Source organism: Symphalangus syndactylus, chromosome 10 (genome assembly GCF_028878055.3).
Source record: "Symphalangus syndactylus isolate Jambi chromosome 10, NHGRI_mSymSyn1-v2.1_pri, whole genome shotgun sequence".
Classification (NCBI taxonomy): Eukaryota; Metazoa; Chordata; class Mammalia; order Primates; family Hylobatidae; genus Symphalangus; species Symphalangus syndactylus.
This window is the reverse complement of record NC_072432.2, coordinates 100,288,559-100,308,945: the sequence shown is the minus strand read 5'-3', so window position 1 is coordinate 100,308,945 and position 20,387 is coordinate 100,288,559. Positions and strand designations below refer to the sequence as shown.

General features: G+C 48.3%; 1 protein-coding gene across 6 annotated transcripts in view; it reads left to right on the top strand.

Moving 5' to 3' along the window:
• The window catches only part of MRAS (muscle RAS oncogene homolog), a 58,229-nt gene that overhangs the window by 12,035 nt on the left and 25,807 nt on the right, over positions 1-20,387 (top strand). For 5 of the 6 annotated variants that reach the window (XM_055295288.2, XM_055295285.2, XM_055295289.2 and 2 more), the window contains one exon: positions 13,140-13,350. In XM_055295288.2, the coding sequence (XP_055151263.1) occupies positions 13,158-13,350 (193 nt within the window). In that variant the 5' untranslated portion in view covers positions 13,140-13,157. Of the gene's footprint in view, positions 1-8,386; positions 8,405-13,139; positions 13,351-20,387 lie in introns of those variants that run through there. The other variant, XM_055295292.2, reaches the window with a different exon arrangement.

Here is a 20,387-nt window from a genome sequence, read left to right as displayed (position 1 = left end):
CACCTTGCACCAAAGCCAGGCCAAGCCAAGGCAGTGCGAAGAGTTGTCTGCCTTAGAACGGCCGTGACACTCAGATGTGTGTGTGCTCAAGAAGGATGGGTACAGAGTGTTGATTTATTTGGGCTATACAACGTGTAAAACTTTTCCATTGGTGGCCAGTATTTAAAATAAGAAAATAGACAGAAATCGGAGTTTTTGCATAGACTTAGATTGCTGGCTATTCTTTAAAAGTTTAGACTATCTGGCAAGCTCATTGCAGATATTATGTTGCAGCAGTCAGCTGGTGCGGGGTGTCAGTAATCTCCTGTTCGCGCAGGCCCCACTGCTCCCTGTTGCCTGTACCTACCCCCTTCTATCACTTATTGACACAGCCTCTGCCGGCACGTGCACGTGATTTTGGGATGTCTGTTTGGTTCTTGATTCCCTCTTGCTGCTACTGCAGGGCAAAGCAGTTGAGATGGGGGATCAGTCAGAAAGCATCCGTCTTTCAGGCAGGGGCCTGTGAGATGCAGAGGGATGCCTGGCCCTGGGATCCGGGCCTTCCCTTCCCTCTCTGTTGCCACCCTGCCCTTCTCCTGGGCTTACCAGATTGAACTGGCGGAACACTGTGATTCCATGAGATGAGCAGCTCTGGGCTGGGACAGCTAAGGAGTTAAGGGACAACCTTAGCTGTGCTCTGGGGGCCGGGTGTGGCATCCTCAGCTCAGAACGCAGGGCCAGTCAGAGGGCCATGCCCTGAGTGCTGGTGGGGGCTCAGTGCTTTGGGAATTTGGACAGCAAGGAAGGACCCCTCATCACCACTCCTCCTGCTGGGCTGGTGCCCATGGGTGTCTAGTGGGACTCGTCACATGGTATGTCCTTCACGAGGCCTGCCACCACAGTCCACCAGGTCCTGTGTGGCCCATGGCATAGTGCCCACATCACCTCTGCCCTACCGTCTACCCAAGCCAGACTCCCAGCCAGCTGCGAGTATCACTCCTGCATTTGGAAATGCAGATAGCAGACACGTTGGAGCGTCTCTGAACAGAAAGCTGTGCCAGGGCTCTGGGGTGCCCAGAGAAAAAGAAGACAAGGCCTGGCCCTTTGTCCACTGTCCCACTCTAGCAGAGGAATGTGACTGAAGTAACACCCAGCTCCTAGATTTGAGGGCAGATGAGGAGGGGCATGCCGAGCTCTCTGGTCAGAGAGATGGCCTTGGACAAACTACAGAGCCTCTCTGACCTTCACAGTTCCTGAAGGGGCTAAACAATGCCTCTTGGTGAAGCGTCTTGAGTCATCACATGGAATAATGGCTGCGGAGCACTTGCCCTGCCACCTGCCACCTGGCTGGCGTTCCATAGATGGAGGCAAGGTGGCTCAGTGGAAGGAGACCTTGGGGGATAGAAGAGGGCCCTAGAGGAAGGAATCGTTTCTGGGGGATGGGACCTGACACTTGGGTACCATCCCTGTCCTTGACACCAGACCAGGAATCAGCAGAGCAGAGGCCATGCGAGGGGAAGGGGGCACTCGGGCAGCTCAAGGAAGGCCTAGAATGTTGTGGTCAGAGGAGAGAGCTTCAGGCACCCATGGAGGGCATTCCAGGAGACTCTGTGCTTGGGTTAGTCGGGGAGTGATCACGCTGGAGTGTGGGTGGGACAACGCTAGTGGTGGGGGCTCAGGCCGGGGGCAGACATGGGCCACAGTGGTGGACAGCCTTGCTAGGCCTTGGCCTGGGATGTGGGTAAAGGGCTGTTTGCACTGCCAAGGGAGAAAGAGGAAGAGAATTTGGGGCAGAGAGGTGGCCAAAGGGGCCCACCCTTGGGCAGGTGAGGGAGGTGCTGGCTGAATCCAGTTTGTGCAGGGTTGAGCCTGAGCAGCGGAACAGAACAGTGAGGAGGTGCAGGGCTCTGTGAGCAGAGGGCAAAGCGGAGTCAGAGCAGGGGCTGGGAGGACAGCAGCCTGCCAGGCTCTGGGGAGGCCAAGGGCGCTCAGTCTGGGGAACCCCAGAGTGTGCAGAGGCTGGCCTTCCTTGGTCGAGTGACCACCAGCGTGATGTTCCCAATTGCGCGCAGATTCCTATGGAAGGCTGCAGGAGTCCTCCTCTTTCACTGCGGGTGAGACTGCCCCAGCGCTAGGAAAATATTAATAGACCCCCAGGGACTGAGAACAAGGATTGAAAAATAAAACCACTTCCTACTCTCTTTCCTCAGCTGCCACTCCAAGAAGTTGTGAGCCTGATGCAGCTCTGCCTTAACAGAGCCCACGCCCTGCCCCTCATCCCTGGACTGAGTTCTTTCCCACCCTCCCGGTTGTTGGTTGCTGGGCAGGGGGCACTGTGGGGGGCTGGGGTAGGACCCCAGAGGCCAGGTGGCCAAGTAGCAGGCATTCCTGTGAGCCAGGGATGCCAGCAGGGAATGTTGTTCTGAAGGTTTTGTGGCCTCTTAGACACTGAGGCCATTACCAACCCCTCGGTTCTGAGAGCCGCTTAGACCCACCAGGCTCAGTGGACAAGCTTCGGGGTGAGTGGGGCAGTGTTTTCATTTTGCAGCTTGCCAGGCCCAGCTGCCGAATCCCAGCTTCTCTTTTCACTAGCCTGTGCCCTTGGTAGAATGCCTCTCTCCCCTTGGTAAAATGGGGATAATAACCCTCCCCCACAGCTTTCTGTCTCAGGCCTTTGTGGCTGAACCTGGGTTACCTGTTCCTCCATGACCCTATTCCCGTCCCCTTTCCCATCCCCTTCCCCTCCTCTGAGATTCTGGAGCACTTCGAGTTTGTCCTTTGTAATTCATCCACTCTCTCCTGGGCTTTTTCTGCTGGTTAACCTCAGTGTGGTCATCAAAAAGAGTTGCAGGGGCCCTGTTTGGTTAGGCAGCCGTCTACCAAGCCTACGTTGTACTCCCGTGTGGACTTGGGGCTAGGGTAGGGTCCGGGGGCCTCCAGCACATGTGAGGCCCATCACACGCAACACCCTCCCCTGCCTAGCCCTGCAGCCTTGGGCACTTGTTTCTTCATCATGCAGTGCTTATTAAGCAGCCACTGTGTGGCAGGCACTGTGTGTGGTATAGGGATGCAAAGATGAAGATCCCTTGTTTCCAGGGAGCCAACAGTAACCCCTTCCCCTGCCACTCTTATCCCCTACACCCATCACCCCTGCCATGCACACGTACACACTCCACATTCCAGTCACATCATGTTGCTTGCAGTACCGAGTGCCTCCTTGGCTTTTCATGCCTCCATGCGTTATACTTTTGTCGCTTCTGTTCTTTACCTGGGACATGCTTGTCCTTACTGTTTTTTGTTTTTTGTTTTTTGTTTTTTTTTTGAGACGAGTCTTGCTCTGTTGCCCAGGCTAGAGTGCAGTGGCGTGATCTTGGCCTACTGCAACCTCTGCCTCCCCGGTTCAAGCGATTCTTTTGCCTCAGCCTCTTGAGTAGCTGGGATTACAGGTGCCCGCCACCACGCCTGGCTAATTTTTGTATTTTTATTAGAGACGGTTTCATCATCTTGGCCAGGCTGGTCTTGAACACCTGACCTCGTGATTCACCCACCTCGGCCTTCCAAAGTGCTGGGATTACAGGCATGAGCCACCATGCCTGGCCATCCTTACTGTTTACCTGGCTAATATCTACTTGGCCTTTAAGACCCCGTTCTGTGTCACTTCTACCAGGAAGCCTTCCGCAGCACCCCCAGGCTGGGTGAGATGCCTCCCACTCCTATGCTCCTGCATGACTTGCCCAGTGTACCATAACCCTCTGCCTGCCTCCCCCACAAAATACACACTGTGAGCCGCACAGGCTGGGGCTGGGCTCAGGCTCATTTATTTTGGTATCTCTAGTTCCCAGGACCAAGCACACAGGAGGTGCTCTGGGAGCGTTGACTGGATGTGTGTGATCCCATGGAGCCTGAGCATGTGTGTGTCTTGAGAGGAGGGTGGCCAACACTGGCTCCTCACCCAGTTTACTCCTCATTTTTCTCTGGGCTCAGGTAAAACCGGGGCCTTTCTCATGTCATGTGACCTGTTAGAGGATATGCCCCCTCCAAACCACAGGGTACCCAGAGGGTGGCTAGGTTTTGTGATGGAGAGCTCTTCTGGATTTAGAAACCAGAGGGAGAAACTTTGTTTCATGCTGAACTTGCTGGCAGTTTGATATCTTCCACATTCTCTTTGGTGAACAAGCAACTCCTCAATACTGGAGAAATGCAAAAGAAGGCATCTGAGGAGCCATCTTGAGGAGCTTACCTTTCATCCACCGTTCATTCAGCAAGCCTTTGAGGGCTTGCTTTCCTGGGACATTGCTGTATTGATTCAGTGGCCGGCTGAGACATGCCTGCTGTCCTCCAAGGCAAAGTCGGGGAGCTGAGCCCCACACACAGATCGGCCTGCTAGCCTTCCGAGGAGGGAGCGGTAGGAGGCTGAGCTGTGTTGAACTGTCACCTGTGGAACCTGCCAGTTTGCAGGGTGCTCAAGGAACTCAAGAAAGGCTTTGGAGAAGCAGGAGGAGGGACTTGGGATGGACTTCAAAGAAGGATGCTGATGATGGTAACAACTTGATTTTTGTTGAACAGTCACTATGTGCCAGATACTGGGCCAAGCAAATAAATGCAGCTTTTCACAGCCACCATGAGGCAGATGCTGCCACTGTCCCTACTTTTACAGAAAAGAAAACCAAGGTGCAGAAAGTAACTTGCCTAGGGTTGCAGGCTGTCTGCATAGCTCGAGCTCCTTGGCAAGGAGTTCCAGTTGAGGGGCCAGTCCTGAGCTGGGCAGGGAACAGCTCGAGTGTAGGACCACAGGGAGATGGGCTGAGGCTGGGGCACGGACCCATATGGGGGATAGGGTCCCAAACAGAGGTGCTAGAAAATAAGGGTTTCACAGCAGCTTGGTGCCCCCAGCTTCCTCGCTGGTCCTCAGGGCGGAGGGCTACCTGCTGGTACCAGATCTATGCCCTGGTCAGCAAGCTGTCCCAGCCTGGATCTGGGGTGCTGGGGTGGGAAGCGTCTATTTTTGATAACTAATATTTGCCCTGGTTGCCCCTCAAGCTCTGACCTGCCCAGCTGTTTCACCCACATGGGCAGCGGTCTGACCTTGGGGGTGTCTCCTACTCTGACAGCACCTCCCAGCTCACTCCTGACCTCTTTCCAGCATTCCTGGATCAGCTGCCTCTGCCCTGGCCTGACTGCACACACACACTCACTAGCCAGCAGAGGATGCCTAGCACCACAGGTTGGCAGTGGCTCTGGAACCACACTGTGTGGTTTCAGATCCCGACACTGCCTGCCTCTTTCTAGTTTGGTGACCTTCAAAAAGTTATTTTACTACTCTGTGTCTCAGTTTCTTCAGCTGTAAAATGGGGATAATCGGAATCTATACCTCCTAGGATTGTTGTGAGAATTAAAATCTTCCAACAGCATCTGACACATTGTTTACCTTAAACATTCCTATTGCTTTTAACATGATCACTATTGTAATTATAATTGTCATGGCAGGTGGTTTCTGCACACCTACTCTGAGACTCTGGCTCCGCCCTAAGTCCTGTTTGGGAGGTGCCTGAATACTGGTGGGAAAGACCCAGGTATTGACAGTTGCCAGGTGAGGAAACATGTGGTACTGAGGGGTCATGAGTAAGCCCAACGACGGTGTCCCTCCCTGACTTACTTCAACCTTGGCCTTTGCTTGGATCTCTGGGCTTCTGTCTGATCATTTCTGCTCTGCTGACAGCAGTCCAGGTGTGATCCTGGCACAGGAGTTGAGATTAGAAGAAAAGCAGGGATTGGTAGATTAACAGAAGACTTGGGTAATAGAGATCTCCAGACATCACCAGGCTGGCTACCCTTAAAGGTCCTGAGCCCTTCCTATGGAAAAGGATGGCCACTAAGTGGGATATTTTGGAGGGAACCAGAAGGGTAGTAGGTTAGATCTGGGGCAGCAAACAGATTTTCTCTCTGGAGCAGTCACTGTGTTCTGCTGCCAAGAGTACTGTGTTGACAAGGAAGGGGACCATGATCCATCAGTGTTGTCTGCCGTGGCTCTGGGAATGGGGAGGAGCAGCACCCATGCCACCTACTTGCCATCGAGACTTGATGTTTACGGCATGAAATCACATACATGGTTGGGTGGGTGGTTAGGGCTTAACAGTGGAGTGAGCTGAAAAGCACTGATGGCTTTCCAGAGGAGTTGAGAGGCCCAATGACAGTGCCACACTTGGCTTAGCAAAGATATGAAACAAGGGGCTGGAGCAAAGTCTCGGGGAACGGAGAGTGAAGCCTTCAGGGATGCCAAGTGGCCTAAACCCCTCTGGGGTCACATGCCATTAACACACAGCCTGCAGGTCAGCGCTCTGGTGAAGCTGCCCATTTCTGGGAATTGTGCAGAAGGGAAGGGCAGCTCCTGGAATGCAGAGCCATTTCCTCCACATGGGTTGGGTCACTCTCCCTAGCGTGTCCTCATCCCCCTGGGTTGGGCACACCCAGACATCATAGAGACGAGATTAGCTTCCCAGGTCTAATTCAGCTCAATGTGAATGAAAGTCCATTCACTTTCCTAAGAGCTCCATTAATTATGAATGTGTCCTCCCCTCTAGCCTGATTTACCTAAAATACTTGCAATTCAATTGATGGGGTTAGGGGGACTCTTTAAAATAATTAGTATAGAAATACAGAAGCAAAAAGCAGTAAATACCAAACCTTCAATAAAGTTGGCAGCATCTTTGGGGGAGCCTCTGGATTGGCCCTGGGCCAGCCTCTGGGAATCTGTGGTCCTAAGGTCAGGGCCAAGGGAAGCAGCAACAATGATGAAGAAGGCCCTATAGGAGAGTGAATCATGAAGACACTACCCTAAGAAAAGCCATGTGATGCAGCAAAATGATTTGGCAAAAGAATTGGAGGCAGTGTGGCATGACAGTTGTAACATGACCCTCGGCATCTAACCAGTCCACAGCAGTTGTCCACTAAGGGTGGGCGTTGTTGCTGCTATGCAGCTCCTTCTGGGCACCATTTTTCCTGGCCAGTACATAGGACACTGCTTTGGAAGTGATGCTGGGTGGGGTGGGGTGCATGGAGAGGCTAGGGGGCCTATGGACCCCTTGGCAACATCTGTAGCTGAAGCCATTCATTTAACATGTGCTGCTCACTTAGAACAATGGGTGCAGTGATTTTAGGCTATTGTTTTGGGAAACAAGCTCTGTAGAAGCCCTAGAACCTGGAAGCCTGAGGAGAAGAGGCAAATTTTGTGAGGGGTAAGAACCACCGAGCCCTGCCATTTTGCCATTTTGTGGGGGCTGTTGGGGCCTGCCGCTGTCCTCCCGAAACCCTATGCAGTGTGGATGCCCTTCCCTAGGGCTGTGGATGGGGCAAGGAAATGGTTTAAATCACTGAAGCCTACCAGGTTGAAGGGAAAGCAGGGGCCCAACTACTTTGTCGATGCAAATATGCCCTTGCTGAGGGACCCTCCAAGTTTTTCTCACTGGGGCCTTACACCTTCCTGGGCGCCTTGTTCTCCTGTTTTATAGATGGGGAAACTGAGCACCAGGAAGTTAAGAAACTTGCCCCAGGTCACACAGGGAGTCTGTACTGGAGGCCGCAGTGGAACTCCGGCTGCCTGGCTGTGGAGTTGAGGCTGTCTCTGACCTCCCAAGCTGTCCCACTGAGAACCGTTGGGCTTTTACAAAAGACTATTCCCGGGAGGTCTTAGACACACCCATGCTAACTTTGAAGATTGCTGAGTGAAAAGGTTATACTGGGGTGATCGGTCCACCCAGCCACCCACTTCCTAGGGGTATGAGCCAGCCCCTTTCAGAAGGATGGGTGTGACCCCCTGCCTCTTAGCACAAGGGAGGCCTGTGTGGGTAGAAGGCCGCATTGGGGAAGTGATGAGGGCAGTGTGAGTAGAGACTCAGCTTCCCATGTGTTGGGCTCTGCCTGGCCCTGTGAGAGGCAAAGGAATGAGAGGATGTGGCTCTTGTCCTCGTGGAGCTTACAGTCTGTTTGACAGGTTAATCTGGCATTCAGGGAAACAACTTCAAACCATGCAAGAAGGTTCTACCTATGGGGAAAGAAAGGGAGCAAGAGACAGACAACAGCCACAAGAGCTAATTTTTCTATTTACAGATGCCTGAGGTTTTCATACACATGTTATTAAAATTATTGAGGAAGTGATATTGCCTTTTAGGCAGAAGTTTCCAGTATGAACAACGGTTTGGGTTGCCATGCAGCCTGTGGCCTGGGCGGGGCCCTGGGAGCAGTGGTTGCCATGGGAACCAGTTCAGCCGCCCCCACGGCCAAGTGGCTGCTGTTCCCAAAGTTGGTTTCTGCGTGGATGGGGCTGCCTGGAACCTCAGAGCCATTTCCCATGGAAACAATGCTCTAAATGATGGGTGATGTTCCCACACAGGCCTATTTTGTCTGGCTGTTAACAGCAGAGATGGTGGTGAGGCTTCTCATGCTGAGAGGAGGCTGGGAATGAGAGAGAGAGAGAGTGTGTGTGTGTGTGTGTGTGTGTGTGTGAGAGTGTGTGTGAGTGTGTATATGTGTGTGTGTGTGAGAGTGTGTGAGTGTGTATATGTGTGTGTGTGCTCCCTCTTCTTGGGAGCAAAGTAAACAAGGTGAGAAAGCGAGCATTTGGGCATCTTCTCAGAGCTCAGCGTATCTCACACATTTTATTTCATGCTTAGAGCAATCCTGCAAAGTATGAGTCTCCAACTAACCCACTTTACTAATAAGATACTGAGGCCATGGAAGGTAATTTGCCCAAGGTCGCTCAACTGGTCAGTAGGAGAGTATTCAGCACAGAAAATAGTGGGGAAACTTTAAGGAGAACCCCAAGTCTACCTTATACCACCTTCCAACCTCAAAGGGTCACATCCATCATCCTCAAAAGTGAAGACCTAACATCCTAGAATGATCTCCGAGGTGCTTTTTAGTTGAGAAGGGTGGAAAGGAGAGGGTAGTTGTGAATGTAAGCAGTTTGCTCCTTACCCACCAACCAACCAACTTTTCATTCTGTGGTGACTTTCGTCGTAGCCTGTGAGTGGTTTTAAATAAATCTTTCTCTGTACCGCATGAGACCAGCTTATTTTGTAGGAGTGTGGTTCATGCCTCTTGGCATCTTGAACTCCCCATCTGCAAAGACATCATTTGATCAGGGTTTTTGCAGGGGGGCTGGAGAAATATGCCTATCAAGAGGAGATAGCACCTTTAGGAATTGGGGGGTTCTCTGGACTCATTCTTCAGCCTTGGAAACCCCTTCTTTGTTTATAGCTCACACTTGATTCCAAAGGGTCCTGTCTGTGCCATTAGTCTGATCTCTTAGTAGGAGAGAGACAGTCCCAAGCCCGGGCTGAGAGAGTTGTCCCTTAGCTCTCTCCATGGAGAAGCCAGCTCTGTGGTGTGTAGGTTGTCTGACCACTGTTCAGAAATGCGTGTTGAACCTCTAGTTCATTCAGTAAGTGTCTGCCCTGTGCCAATGCTGTGCCAGGCTCTGGGAGTACAGAAAAGAACAAGATGCTGTTCCTGCCCTTTTGCGCACAGTAAACACAGAAAATTCTAGGCATCATTGTGGCGTCTGTGGCAGGAACTTCAGGGCTCAAAGCACAGGTGGTGGCAGTGCCTGGTGCTGACCCACAAAGAGGTATGTGCTCTCCTGGGGGTCTTAGGTCTGTGCAGAGCTGCAGCGTGACCACAGGACACATTGGGAGACCACAAACCTGGTTAAGGGTGAGAGTAGAGTATGAGGGGCTGCGGCACAGGTGTGGCTGGAGAGCTCAGCAGTGGCAGCCAGTGACAGGCATTGAATGTCCTGTGAGGGGGCCTGGACTTTCCTCCTCAGCACTGAGGGGCACTGAAAGGGTTTTCACAAGGGACGCAGTCTGATGTTTGTGTGAAATGAGTAGTCTAGCCCTGTTCCATTGCGTCCAAATTAGAAGGAAACCCCAAGTGGGAAGGGAACCCCAGCTTGGCTCCCTATGGTCTCTGAGGGTTCAACCTCTGAGAGCAAGGTGCTGTCAAAAGGAGGGGGCCCCCACTGGCCATTTCCTGCCAGCTGCCTTGGCAAGCAGAGGGCGTTTTTTAAGGAGTCCCCAGGTGATTTGGCTGTGGGTGGTCTGAGTGCCGACTCAAAGGTTCATTCATGTACTCCAGCATATTTACTAGTGTATTTCTTATCTTGTTTTCTTTTGAGAAGAAAATAAAGACAAACAGTTTTCCTTTTCAATACCTTCCCACCCACTTAGTATTTTTTAGTTATGTCGCTGCCAGCAGAGAATGGAAGCTTTAAAAACAGCCAAACACCGACTGGGCATGGTGGCTCACGCCTGTAATCCCAGCACTTTGGGAGGCCAAGGCAGGCAGATCACAAGGTCAGGAGAGCAAAACCATCCTGATCAACATGGTGAAACCTGTCTCTACTGAAAATACAAAAAAATTAGCTGGGCATGGTGGTGGGCACCTGTAATCCCAGCTACTCGGGAGGCTGAGGCAGGAGAATCTCTTGAACTCCGGAGGCAGAGGCTGCAGTGAGCTGAGATCACGCTACTGCACTCCAGCCTGGGCGACAGTGAGACTCTGTCTCAAAAAAACAAAAACAAAAAACAGCCAAACACCTTTCACCCAGCCCAGCATCATTGCCCAGGACAGGGCAGCAGTTGCTGAGGGGCAGTGAGGAGTGAACCCCACGCTCTGCTGCTCTGAGAGGCAAAGGAGAGAGGCCACTGGGCCACCCCTCCCTCCCCATTTCTGTCACCCTGCAACTCCCCTCCGCCCTCTCCCCTTGGCCTGCCTTCACCATCGTGGATTTGGCCATGGAAGAGCTCAGTTACGTGAAGCCTCAGCCCGTCCCATATTGTAGGGAGATGCTGGAACCAGATTCCGGGGCCACAGCCGGAACCTGGTCCTATACTGCCCCAAAGGAGCTGAAATCCCCACTCGAATGAGAGGAAATCAAACATTTTCAGGTGGCTTGAACATTTTATTTTCCTGGGAGCATTTTAATAGTGTTAAACTTTTCCAGTACACAAATATAACGCGTGCTTGTTGTAGAAAATTGAAACATTAAGAAAATGAAAATGCCCTGAAATCTGCCTCAGACACAACCAACTGCTAAAGCTCTTAATGCCTGGATCCACACCTGGCTGTGTAGATTCATAGGTGGGCCTCTTCATGGAAGGTGGATCAGGTGTACTTACTAGCTGTTTTGCAGCCTGGTTTTTTTTCATACATAACAACACACTTTTTCTAGGTTAGTGAATATCTTCCTTTTAAATGACTGCATAGTACTCCATTACATGGATAAACTTTAACTTTTCCCCCCAACATTAAGTTATTTCTATTTTCCCCCATTCTTAACATCTTTCTTCACTTCTCTGATTATCTCCTTAGAATAAATTCTCACATGGGGTAGAGCTGCAGGAGAGGGTATGAATATATTTATGCAAGTGTATTTTCAGTACAGCCTAGGCAGATTTGCACTTTCTCTGCAGTGTCGCAAAGCTTTGACTTCTCCGACACTTTGGGGAAGTCCTAAATGTCAACATCAGGCTTCACTAACTACAAAGGGTTCTGCAATGACTGTAGCCTGTAGCCCCATGCAAATCAGTGTGGCCACATAACCCACATTTGTGTCCAGCCCCCTTTCTGTCAAAATCTAGAACTGAAGACTATTTTAGAGCTGAAACTAATCATAAAAGTAATCTAATCCAGCCCTTTAAACTCATAGATAAGGAAACTATGGCTCAGAGAGGTCAGTGGCCTTCCCAAGTAGCGGCAGAGCACACAGGGCACCCAGTTCTTTGTCCTCCCGGCCACGCTGCCACCCTCCTCTCTGTGAGACCATTGGTTTCCCGGTCACACGTACGCCATGCCATTTCCCCTCCCAACTTGCACAGGGATTCTTTTTTTTCTTCTACACAGCAGTAGAATTAAGCTTTCCCTCCCTCGATTCAAGGTCAATTTTTGTGCTACCCAGGAATGCCCTACCAGGAGATGGTATTGCTTCTTCCTGGCAGGGTCCACAGTTAGTTAGCAGTTGAGGTTCCTGGCTGCAACCCCCAAATTGTTCTTTAGGGGATCCGCCTAGCTGCACCCGTGTTTAACATTTGGTGCTGTCAGCCTCCTTCTGGAAACTCTTGGCTTCTATCATGACCACAGATCCTGGTTTCCCTCCTTTTCTTCTGAGTGCCTCCAGGAGGCTCCCTCCTGCCTCTCCTTGTCACTTTGCAACACTGTTTACAAAGGTCACTCTTCACTTCTGTTAAGGCCCGATTATTCTTTAGAATCCTGGTCCCACTTCCAGCTGCCTCCTGGTCACCTTAGCTCAGGGTTTCTCAACCTCAGCACTATTGACATTTTAGGATGGATAATTCTTCATTGGGGGGGAACTGCCCTGTGCATCGTACAATCCCTGGCCTCTGCTGAACAGATGCCAGTGGTACCCACTCCATTTTGACAACAACAACAACAACAATATCTCTAGACATTGCAAATATCCCTGGGGAGCAAAATTCCCCTGACTGAGGACCACTGCCTTAGCTGGCCTCAGCAGCATCGAAACAAAACTTCGACCTGCTCCTACACCCTCCTCCCCAAATAAAATGATTCCAGCGTGACTTTGTGTATAATACAGGGCAAGAAGCAGAGAGAAGGGAGCCACAATCATAGAATTCTGAAACTTGGAAGGGGCCTCAGAGTCCCAGAGCTCAGGTGTGCTAAGCTATCATGGCCCCCTTTCTAAGCTTAGACACAGCTTCAAATCCTTCTCAGCATAGCAGCCCAGTTAATAAGAGGGGATGTGAAAGATGAACCTCCATGCCAGCCCTGCTCAGACCACTGCCCTGGTGTTAACCTACCTGTACAAGCAGAGTTTAGTGGCCAAAAAGCTTTGACGTGGCTTTTGGCTGTGCTTGCTAAACAAGACCAGTGGTACTGTGTCCTCAACACCAGGCCTGGCACATAATTGGTGTTGAATAAATGATGGTTGAATAAATCACTTTAACAGTGACTGTCTCTGGGTAGTGAGACCAGGGGTAATGCTTTTATTTTCTTTTGCATTTCTTCATTTTCAAACCTCTTTATAATTGAGAGTATTACTTTGTGAAGGAGGAAAACATATGAATATTTTCCCCTAAGTTAAAAAAGCCCTCTGTGTCATTCCACATGTCTTGCTTCCGCAGGTCTGACCTACGAGAAACATGGCAACCAGCGCCGTCCCCAGTGACAACCTCCCCACATACAAGCTGGTGGTGGTGGGGGATGGGGGTGTGGGCAAAAGTGCCCTCACCATCCAGTTTTTCCAGAAGATCTTTGTGCCTGACTATGACCCCACCATTGAAGACTCCTACCTGAAACATACGGAGATTGACAATCAATGGGCCATCTTGGACGGTGAGACCTGGGTGGCAGCTGTGCATTGGGTGGGATAGTAGATGGGGAGGATCAGGGAAATCTGACAGGTTTCAGTGGGGCAAGATGGTTTCCTTAATGTTGCTGTTATGGGATGGTTGGTGTAAAGCTGCGTGTCGTTTTCAGGGTGAATTCTGAACAGGGAAGGCCTTCGTAGAGGGCTTACAAGATTTCGTGGAAACCAAAATGTACATTCAACAAAGAGGGGAGGCTAGAATCATGCCAACTCAGTGATGTCATGTGTGTTTTTTCTTGCTGATCAGAATCTCTGATTAACAGTTATGGTTGTCTTTAGCTAATAAAAAAGGGAAAAGCAAGTTGTTTCTTGATGAACATAGTTTACTTGGTACTTGTCCTTTGAGGGGAATCTCTTGCATCTGACATTGTGTTTCTAGCTGAGTGTGAATTAGTCTGGATTACTAGTTCTAAGTGTGGCAGCCAGGCCAGCAGTAGCCGCAGCATCAGGAAACTAATTAGAAATGCACATTCTCAGGCCCATACTGATTTGGAAATTCTGAGGGTGGGCCCAACAACCTGTGTTTTAACACACCCTCTAGGAGATGCTTGAAATCAGGGAGGATTAAATCTTCAAATTTGTTATTTTTCAAAGTTGTTTTGACTAGTCTAGGTCCTAAGGTATTTCTATGTGAGTTTTAGAATCAGTTAAATTCTAAAATTCTAGATTTTGATTGGGATTGTGTTGAATCTGTAGATCTGTTTGAGGAGAATTGATGTTTTAACAATGTTGAGGCTTCCAGCCCATGAACACAGTATCTCTTTCCATTTATTTATTTATTTATTTATTTATTTATTTATTTAGGTCTTCTTTAATTTCTCTTGTCAATTTTATTTGTAGGTTTTTTTTTTGTTTGTTTGTTTGTTTTTTGGGGGACAGAGTCTCGCTCTGTCACCAGGTTGGTGGAGTGCAGTGGTGCGATCTCAGCTCACCGCAACCTCCGCCTATCGGGTTCAAGCAATTCTCCTGCCTCAGCCTCCCAAGTAGCTGGGATTACAGGTGCACGCCACCACACCCAGCTAAATTTTTTTTGTATTTTTAGTAGAGACGGGGTTTCACCGTGTTGGCCAGGATGGTCTCGATCTCCTGACCTCGTGATCTGCCCGCCTCATCCTCTCAAAGTGCTGGGATTACAGGCGTGAGCCACCACGCCTGGCTTATTTGTAGTTTTGAGTGCATAGGTCTTTTACATGTTTTGTCAGATTTATACCTGCATCTGTATTGATGCTATTGTAAATTATTATTTTTGTTTTTTTATTTCAATTTTCAATTGTTTGTTGCTAGTATATATAAAAACAATAGGTTTCTGTATATTAATCTTGTAACCTACAACTTTGTTAAACTCACTTACTAGTTCTAGTGTCTTTTTTGTAGATTCTACTGGATTTTTCTGAATAGACCATAGTGACTGCAAGTAAAGACAGTTTTACTTCTTCTTTTCCAATCTGGATGGCTCTTATTTCTTTTACTTGCCTTATCTCATTGATTAAAATCTCTGGCATCCTGTTGAAAAGAAGTAACAAGAACAGACATCCTTGTCTTGTTCTTGATCTTAAGGGGTAAGTGTTTGGTCTTTAGCATTAAGTATGATGTTAGTTGCAGGCCTTTTATGGATGGCCTTTATCAGGTCATGGAAGTTCCTTTCTATTCCTAGTTTGCTGAGAGTTTTTATCAGGAATGGATGTTGGATTTTGTCCAGTGCTTTTTCTATGTCTAGTGAGATAACCATATGGTTTTCCTTTTTTAGTTTGTTAATATGGTAAATTACATTGTTTTGTTTTGTTTTTGTGACAGAGTCTTGCACTGTCACCCAGGCTGGAGCACAGTGGCATGATCTTAGCTCACTGCAACCACAAACTCCTGGGCTCAAGAGATCTTCTTACCTCAGCTTCCCCAGTAGCTAGAACTATAGGCACACACCACTGTGCCTGGCTAGTTTATTTTTTTTTTGTGAAGATTGGGGGGAATCTCCCATATCGCCCAGGCTGGTCTTGAACTCTTGGCTTCAAGCAATCCTTCCATTTCAGCCTCCCAAGTGCTGGGATTACAGGTGTGAGCCACCATCTCTGGTCCTTGATTTTTTTAATATTAAACCAACATTGCATCCTTGGAAAAACCCCACTTGGTCATGATGTATTATCCTTTAATATTGTTGGCTTTGATTTGCTATTTAATAATTTGTTTACAATTCTTATATCTGTGTTGTTGTGAAATATTGGTCTATAGTTTTCTTGTAATGTCTGTGTCTAATTTTGGTATCAGAGTAATGTTGACCTTATAGAACAAGTTTTATTCGATTTTCTGGAAGAGTTTGAGTTAAATTGGTATTTCTTCCCTAACTATTTAGTAGAATTCACAAACAAGGCCATCTGACCCTGGAGTTTTCTTTGTGGGAAGATGTTTTTGTTTTTGTTTTGAGACAGGGTCTCGCTCTGTTACCCAGGCTGGAGTGCAGTGGCGTGATCAAGGCTCACCACAGCCTAGACCTTCTGGGCTAAAGCAGTCCTCCCACATATTTTGTCTGTCTTTTGGTTGTTTCAGCTGAGAAGGTAAATGTGGTCCCTGTCACTCCATCGTGGCCAGAAGCAGAACCAAATCATGACTTCAAAAAAATACAATTTTGTGGCCGGGCGCTGTGGCTCACGAGGCCTGTAAATCCCAACACTTTGGGAGGCTGAGGTGGGCAGATTGCTTGAGCTCAGGAGTTTGAGACTTGCCTGGGCAACATGGTGAAACCCCATCTCAACTAAAAATATAAAAATTAGCTTCAGGTGGCTGAGGTGGGCTAATCACTTGAGCTCAGGAGGCAAAGGTTGCAGTGAGCCGAGACTGCACCACCTCACTCCAGCCTGGGCAACAGAGTGAGACTCCCTCTCAAAACAAAACAAAACAAAAAACTTTGTAAATATATTTTAAAAGCACTGAATTATATACTTTTAAAGTATTAATATTATGGCATGTAGATTGTATCTCAATTTTAAAAAACACTATCCTCCAAGGGTTTGTCTGCAGCCCTGGGACTTTGAACAATTTGACCAGGTACCAAGCACCTTCCCATCTTGGGACTTTGCATTTTGTCTTCTCTCTGCCTAGAACATTCTTCCTGCAGAAACACTGATTTCATTTAGGTCTCAGCTCAAATATCACTTTATCTAAGAGGTCTTCCCTGACCAAACCATTGACACTAGTATCCACCCCACCCCAGCCATTTCTATGCCCAATTCTGTTCTTCTTTATTCTGCCTTTTATGGTTGAACATATTTTATCTTTGTTTGTTTGTATTTTTGTCTCTGCTGACTAAAATATAAATGTCTGAGAGCAGGGACTTTATTTACTGACTGCATTATTCCTAGCATTTAGAATACTGCTTGGCTCATAGTAGGTCCCCAGTAAACATTTGTGAAATGACCAAATGAAAGAATAAACCCTGAACAATATATGTGTAGTGACAGGTTTGATGTGCTAGCTATATTATTTTTTTCTAACTCACATTACAATAATATGTATATATAACTATTAAAATTGAAACTTACATCTGTGCAGTTTCTAAAATCATTTCATGCATGACCTATTGGAATATATGGCACACTTTGGGATATACTGAGTTAAATAAATGTAAACAAGTTTCTTCACTGCAGGACTTATAAGAACCTTTAACATGCAAACACATATTAGAGGTGTAGTAATAGGATACATTGTCCTTAGGTCTTCCCACAGGGGTCATTTTTTGCACTATGACCCCTGTGGGTCTGAACTATGTTCCATAGAGAACATTCTGAAACACATTGCATAATGCATGTAAGAAAGTAACACCATGCCTGGTACATCGTTGGAACTCAATCAGTATTTCTCTCTACAGCCATATAAACTTCTCTAACTTTTTTCTGAGTACCTTTGTTTTGCTTTTTTGAGACAGAGTTTCATTCTGTTGCCCAGGCTGGAGTGCAGTGGTGTGATCTCGGCTCACTGCATCCTCCACCTCCCGGGTTTAAGCAGTTCTCTGCCTCAGCCTCCTGAGTAGCTGGGATTACAGGTGCCCACCACCACGCCCGGCTAATTTTTTTGTATTTTTAGTAGAGACGGGGTTTCACCATCTTGGCCAGGCTGATCTTGAACTCCTGACCTAGTGATCCACCTGCCTTAGCCTCCCAAAGTGCTGCAATTACAGGCGTGAGCCACCGCGCCCGGACTTTTCTGAGTACCTTTGGATGTTAAATTGGTTTCTGAGGAAAAATGTTTTCCTTAAGATTGATGTTTAGGAAGATTTTGTGATAACATTTATAGCAGGAGCAGCAGGGAGAGGGGAAACATGGCCGCAGCATTATATTAGAAGCGTGCATTTGCAAAGCCTGTGTTCTGAAGCGCCTGGGCTCTCCATGGCATTACTTTAGAAGAATACGTTTGTTAAGCCTCTAATTCTGCCACCAGAGTCAGGCCCGATTTAGGGCATTGCCCACCCAGGCCTTCCTCGGGAATAGACACCAGATTCCCAGATTAGATGCTTCTCCACTCCATTAGATCTGCTATTAAGAAAAGGAAGACTTGGCCGGGTGCAGTGGCTCACGCCTGTAATCCCAGCACTTTGCGAGGCCGAGGTGGGTGGATCACGAGGTCAGGAGTTTGAGACCAGCCTGACCAACATAGTGAAACCCCTCTTCTACTACAAATACAAAAAAATTAGCCAGGTATGGTGGCGCCTGTCATCTCAGCTACTCGGGAGGCTGAGGCAGAAGAATTGCTTGAACCCAGGCGGCGGAGGTTGCAGCGAGTAACTCTGAACCTTTCTGGGGCTGAACTTTTCTGGAGTGGTCTGCACCCCTCGGATAGCCAGGACTTCCCTGGGCATCTGGATCCCAGAGGTCCTGCTCCCCTGAGGCCATGCCATCTTCGGGGAGGTGCTAAGCCTGGAGGTGCCCTCGGTTGCCCTGTACCCCACTGAACTCCAGGGGCTCTCAACTCTGCAGTTTCTCTTCTTCCAAACTCAGAAAGAGTAAAAACGTGGCAGCACGATGATGAGGAGAAGGAAGCGAATGATAATTTTGATGACAGTGGTATTGAATGGGCAGAAACTGTGTGGAAGGCCCGTGCTAATAAGCACATTTTATTTGCTGTCTTTGAATCCTTACAGATGCTACCGTGGTAGTTGCTGTTGTTATTTCCGTTTCATAGATGAAGAAAATACAGCAAAGTTTCACACAGCCAGCAACGGTTTGAGCTACCTGTTGACTCCTATCCACTGTCAGTCTGGTTGTGTAGGAAAATCCTCCCCAACAGCACAGTGGATCCTTGTGCCTCTGGGAAGAGGAGCTGAAATCCCAGGAAGAAGAGGGTGTGGCTGAACTATCACACCTCTCCTGCCCTTCTTACCCCTCACCCAGGGTCCTTCAGAGAGCCAGGTGCTCTGGTTGTGATCTTAATCTCACGTCAGAGATTTGCAAGCTGCTTAAGGAAGCCTTCTCTGTGACTTCCACACTGATTATTCTCACAGGCTGCCTGCTTTCTTGCAAACCTGTTTCTTGTTTTCTTCCAGGAAGTCACATTGCCTGTGTCCTCCCAGAACCTAAGAGACAAGAGCTGGCTGGCCTCAGGGGCCAGCAGCCAGGCTCTCCTGTGGCTGCGGGACCCTCAGGCTTTGGAGCAAGCCTGCTCTGAGTTCTTTCCTGCAAGGGTTCGGGATCCTCATCTCACTTTACACTGTCAAGGGCCCAACCCTTGGAGCCTCTCTTCCTCCCCGTCTGGTACCCGCTTCTCCACTGTGGGGTTCGCTTCGACTGTCCCATCTCCATGCTCTCAGCCCTCTCCTCCCGTCTCCGACTTTGGAACACCACCTCACCTTGGCTTTCAGCTGTGTGACTCCCCTCACCCCAATTCTCTCTTGGCATGAATCAGGAAGCCCCAAACCTTAGGCAGAGCCATGGAGTTTTGTGTTTGTTTGTTTTATTGTGATAAAGTGTACGTAACCTAAAAGTTACCATCTTAACCATCTCTAAGTGCATAGTGCATTCACTTTGTTCTACAACCATCCCTCCCATTCATCTCCAGAACTTTTTCATCTTCCCCAACTGAAACTCTATACCTATTAAACACTGACTCCCCATTCTCCCCTCTCCTCAGTCCCTGGCAACCACTATTCTGCTTGCTTCCTTTTCTTTTATTGATATCATATTTATACATATTTTGAGGGCACAGTAATGATCAAATCCAGGTAATTAGCATATCCATCACCTCAAACATTCTTTCTTTGTATTGGGAACATTGCAATTCTTCTCTTCTAGCTATTTTGAAATTTGCAATGAATTATTGTTAACTATAATTTCCCTACTGTGCTATCAAATACTAGAACTTATTCCTTCTATCTCTTTGTATTTGTGTACCCATTAACCAACTTCTCTTCATCCCCCCACCCACACACCCTTCCCAGCTTTTGGTGTCAATCATTCCACTCTCTACCTCCAAGAAATCCACTGTTTTAGCTCCCACATATGAGTGAGAGCATGCGATATTTGTCTTTCTGTGCCTGGCTTATTTCACTTAACATAATGACCTCCAGTTCCATCCATGTCGCTGCAAATGAGAGAATGTCTTTTTTTTTTTTTTTTTTTGAGACGGAGTCTCACACTTGTTGGGCAGCCTAGAGTTCAGTGGCACGATCACTGCAACCTCCCCCTCCCGGGTTGAAGCAATTCTCCTGCCTAAGCCTCCCAAGTAGCTGAAATTACAGGAACCTGCCAACACACCCGGCTAATTTTTGTATTTTTAGTAGAGATGGGGTTTCACCATCTTGGCTAGGTTGGTCTCGAACTCCTGACCTCAGGTGATCTGCCCACCTTGGCCTCCCAAAGTGCTAGCATTACAGGCATGAGCCACTGCGCCCAGCCTCATTCTTTTTTATGGATGAATAATATTCCATTGTGTATATATGCTACATTTTCTTTATCATTCATCCACTGAAAGGCACTTAGGTTGCTTCCTTACTCTTGGCTATTGTGACTAGTGCTGCAAT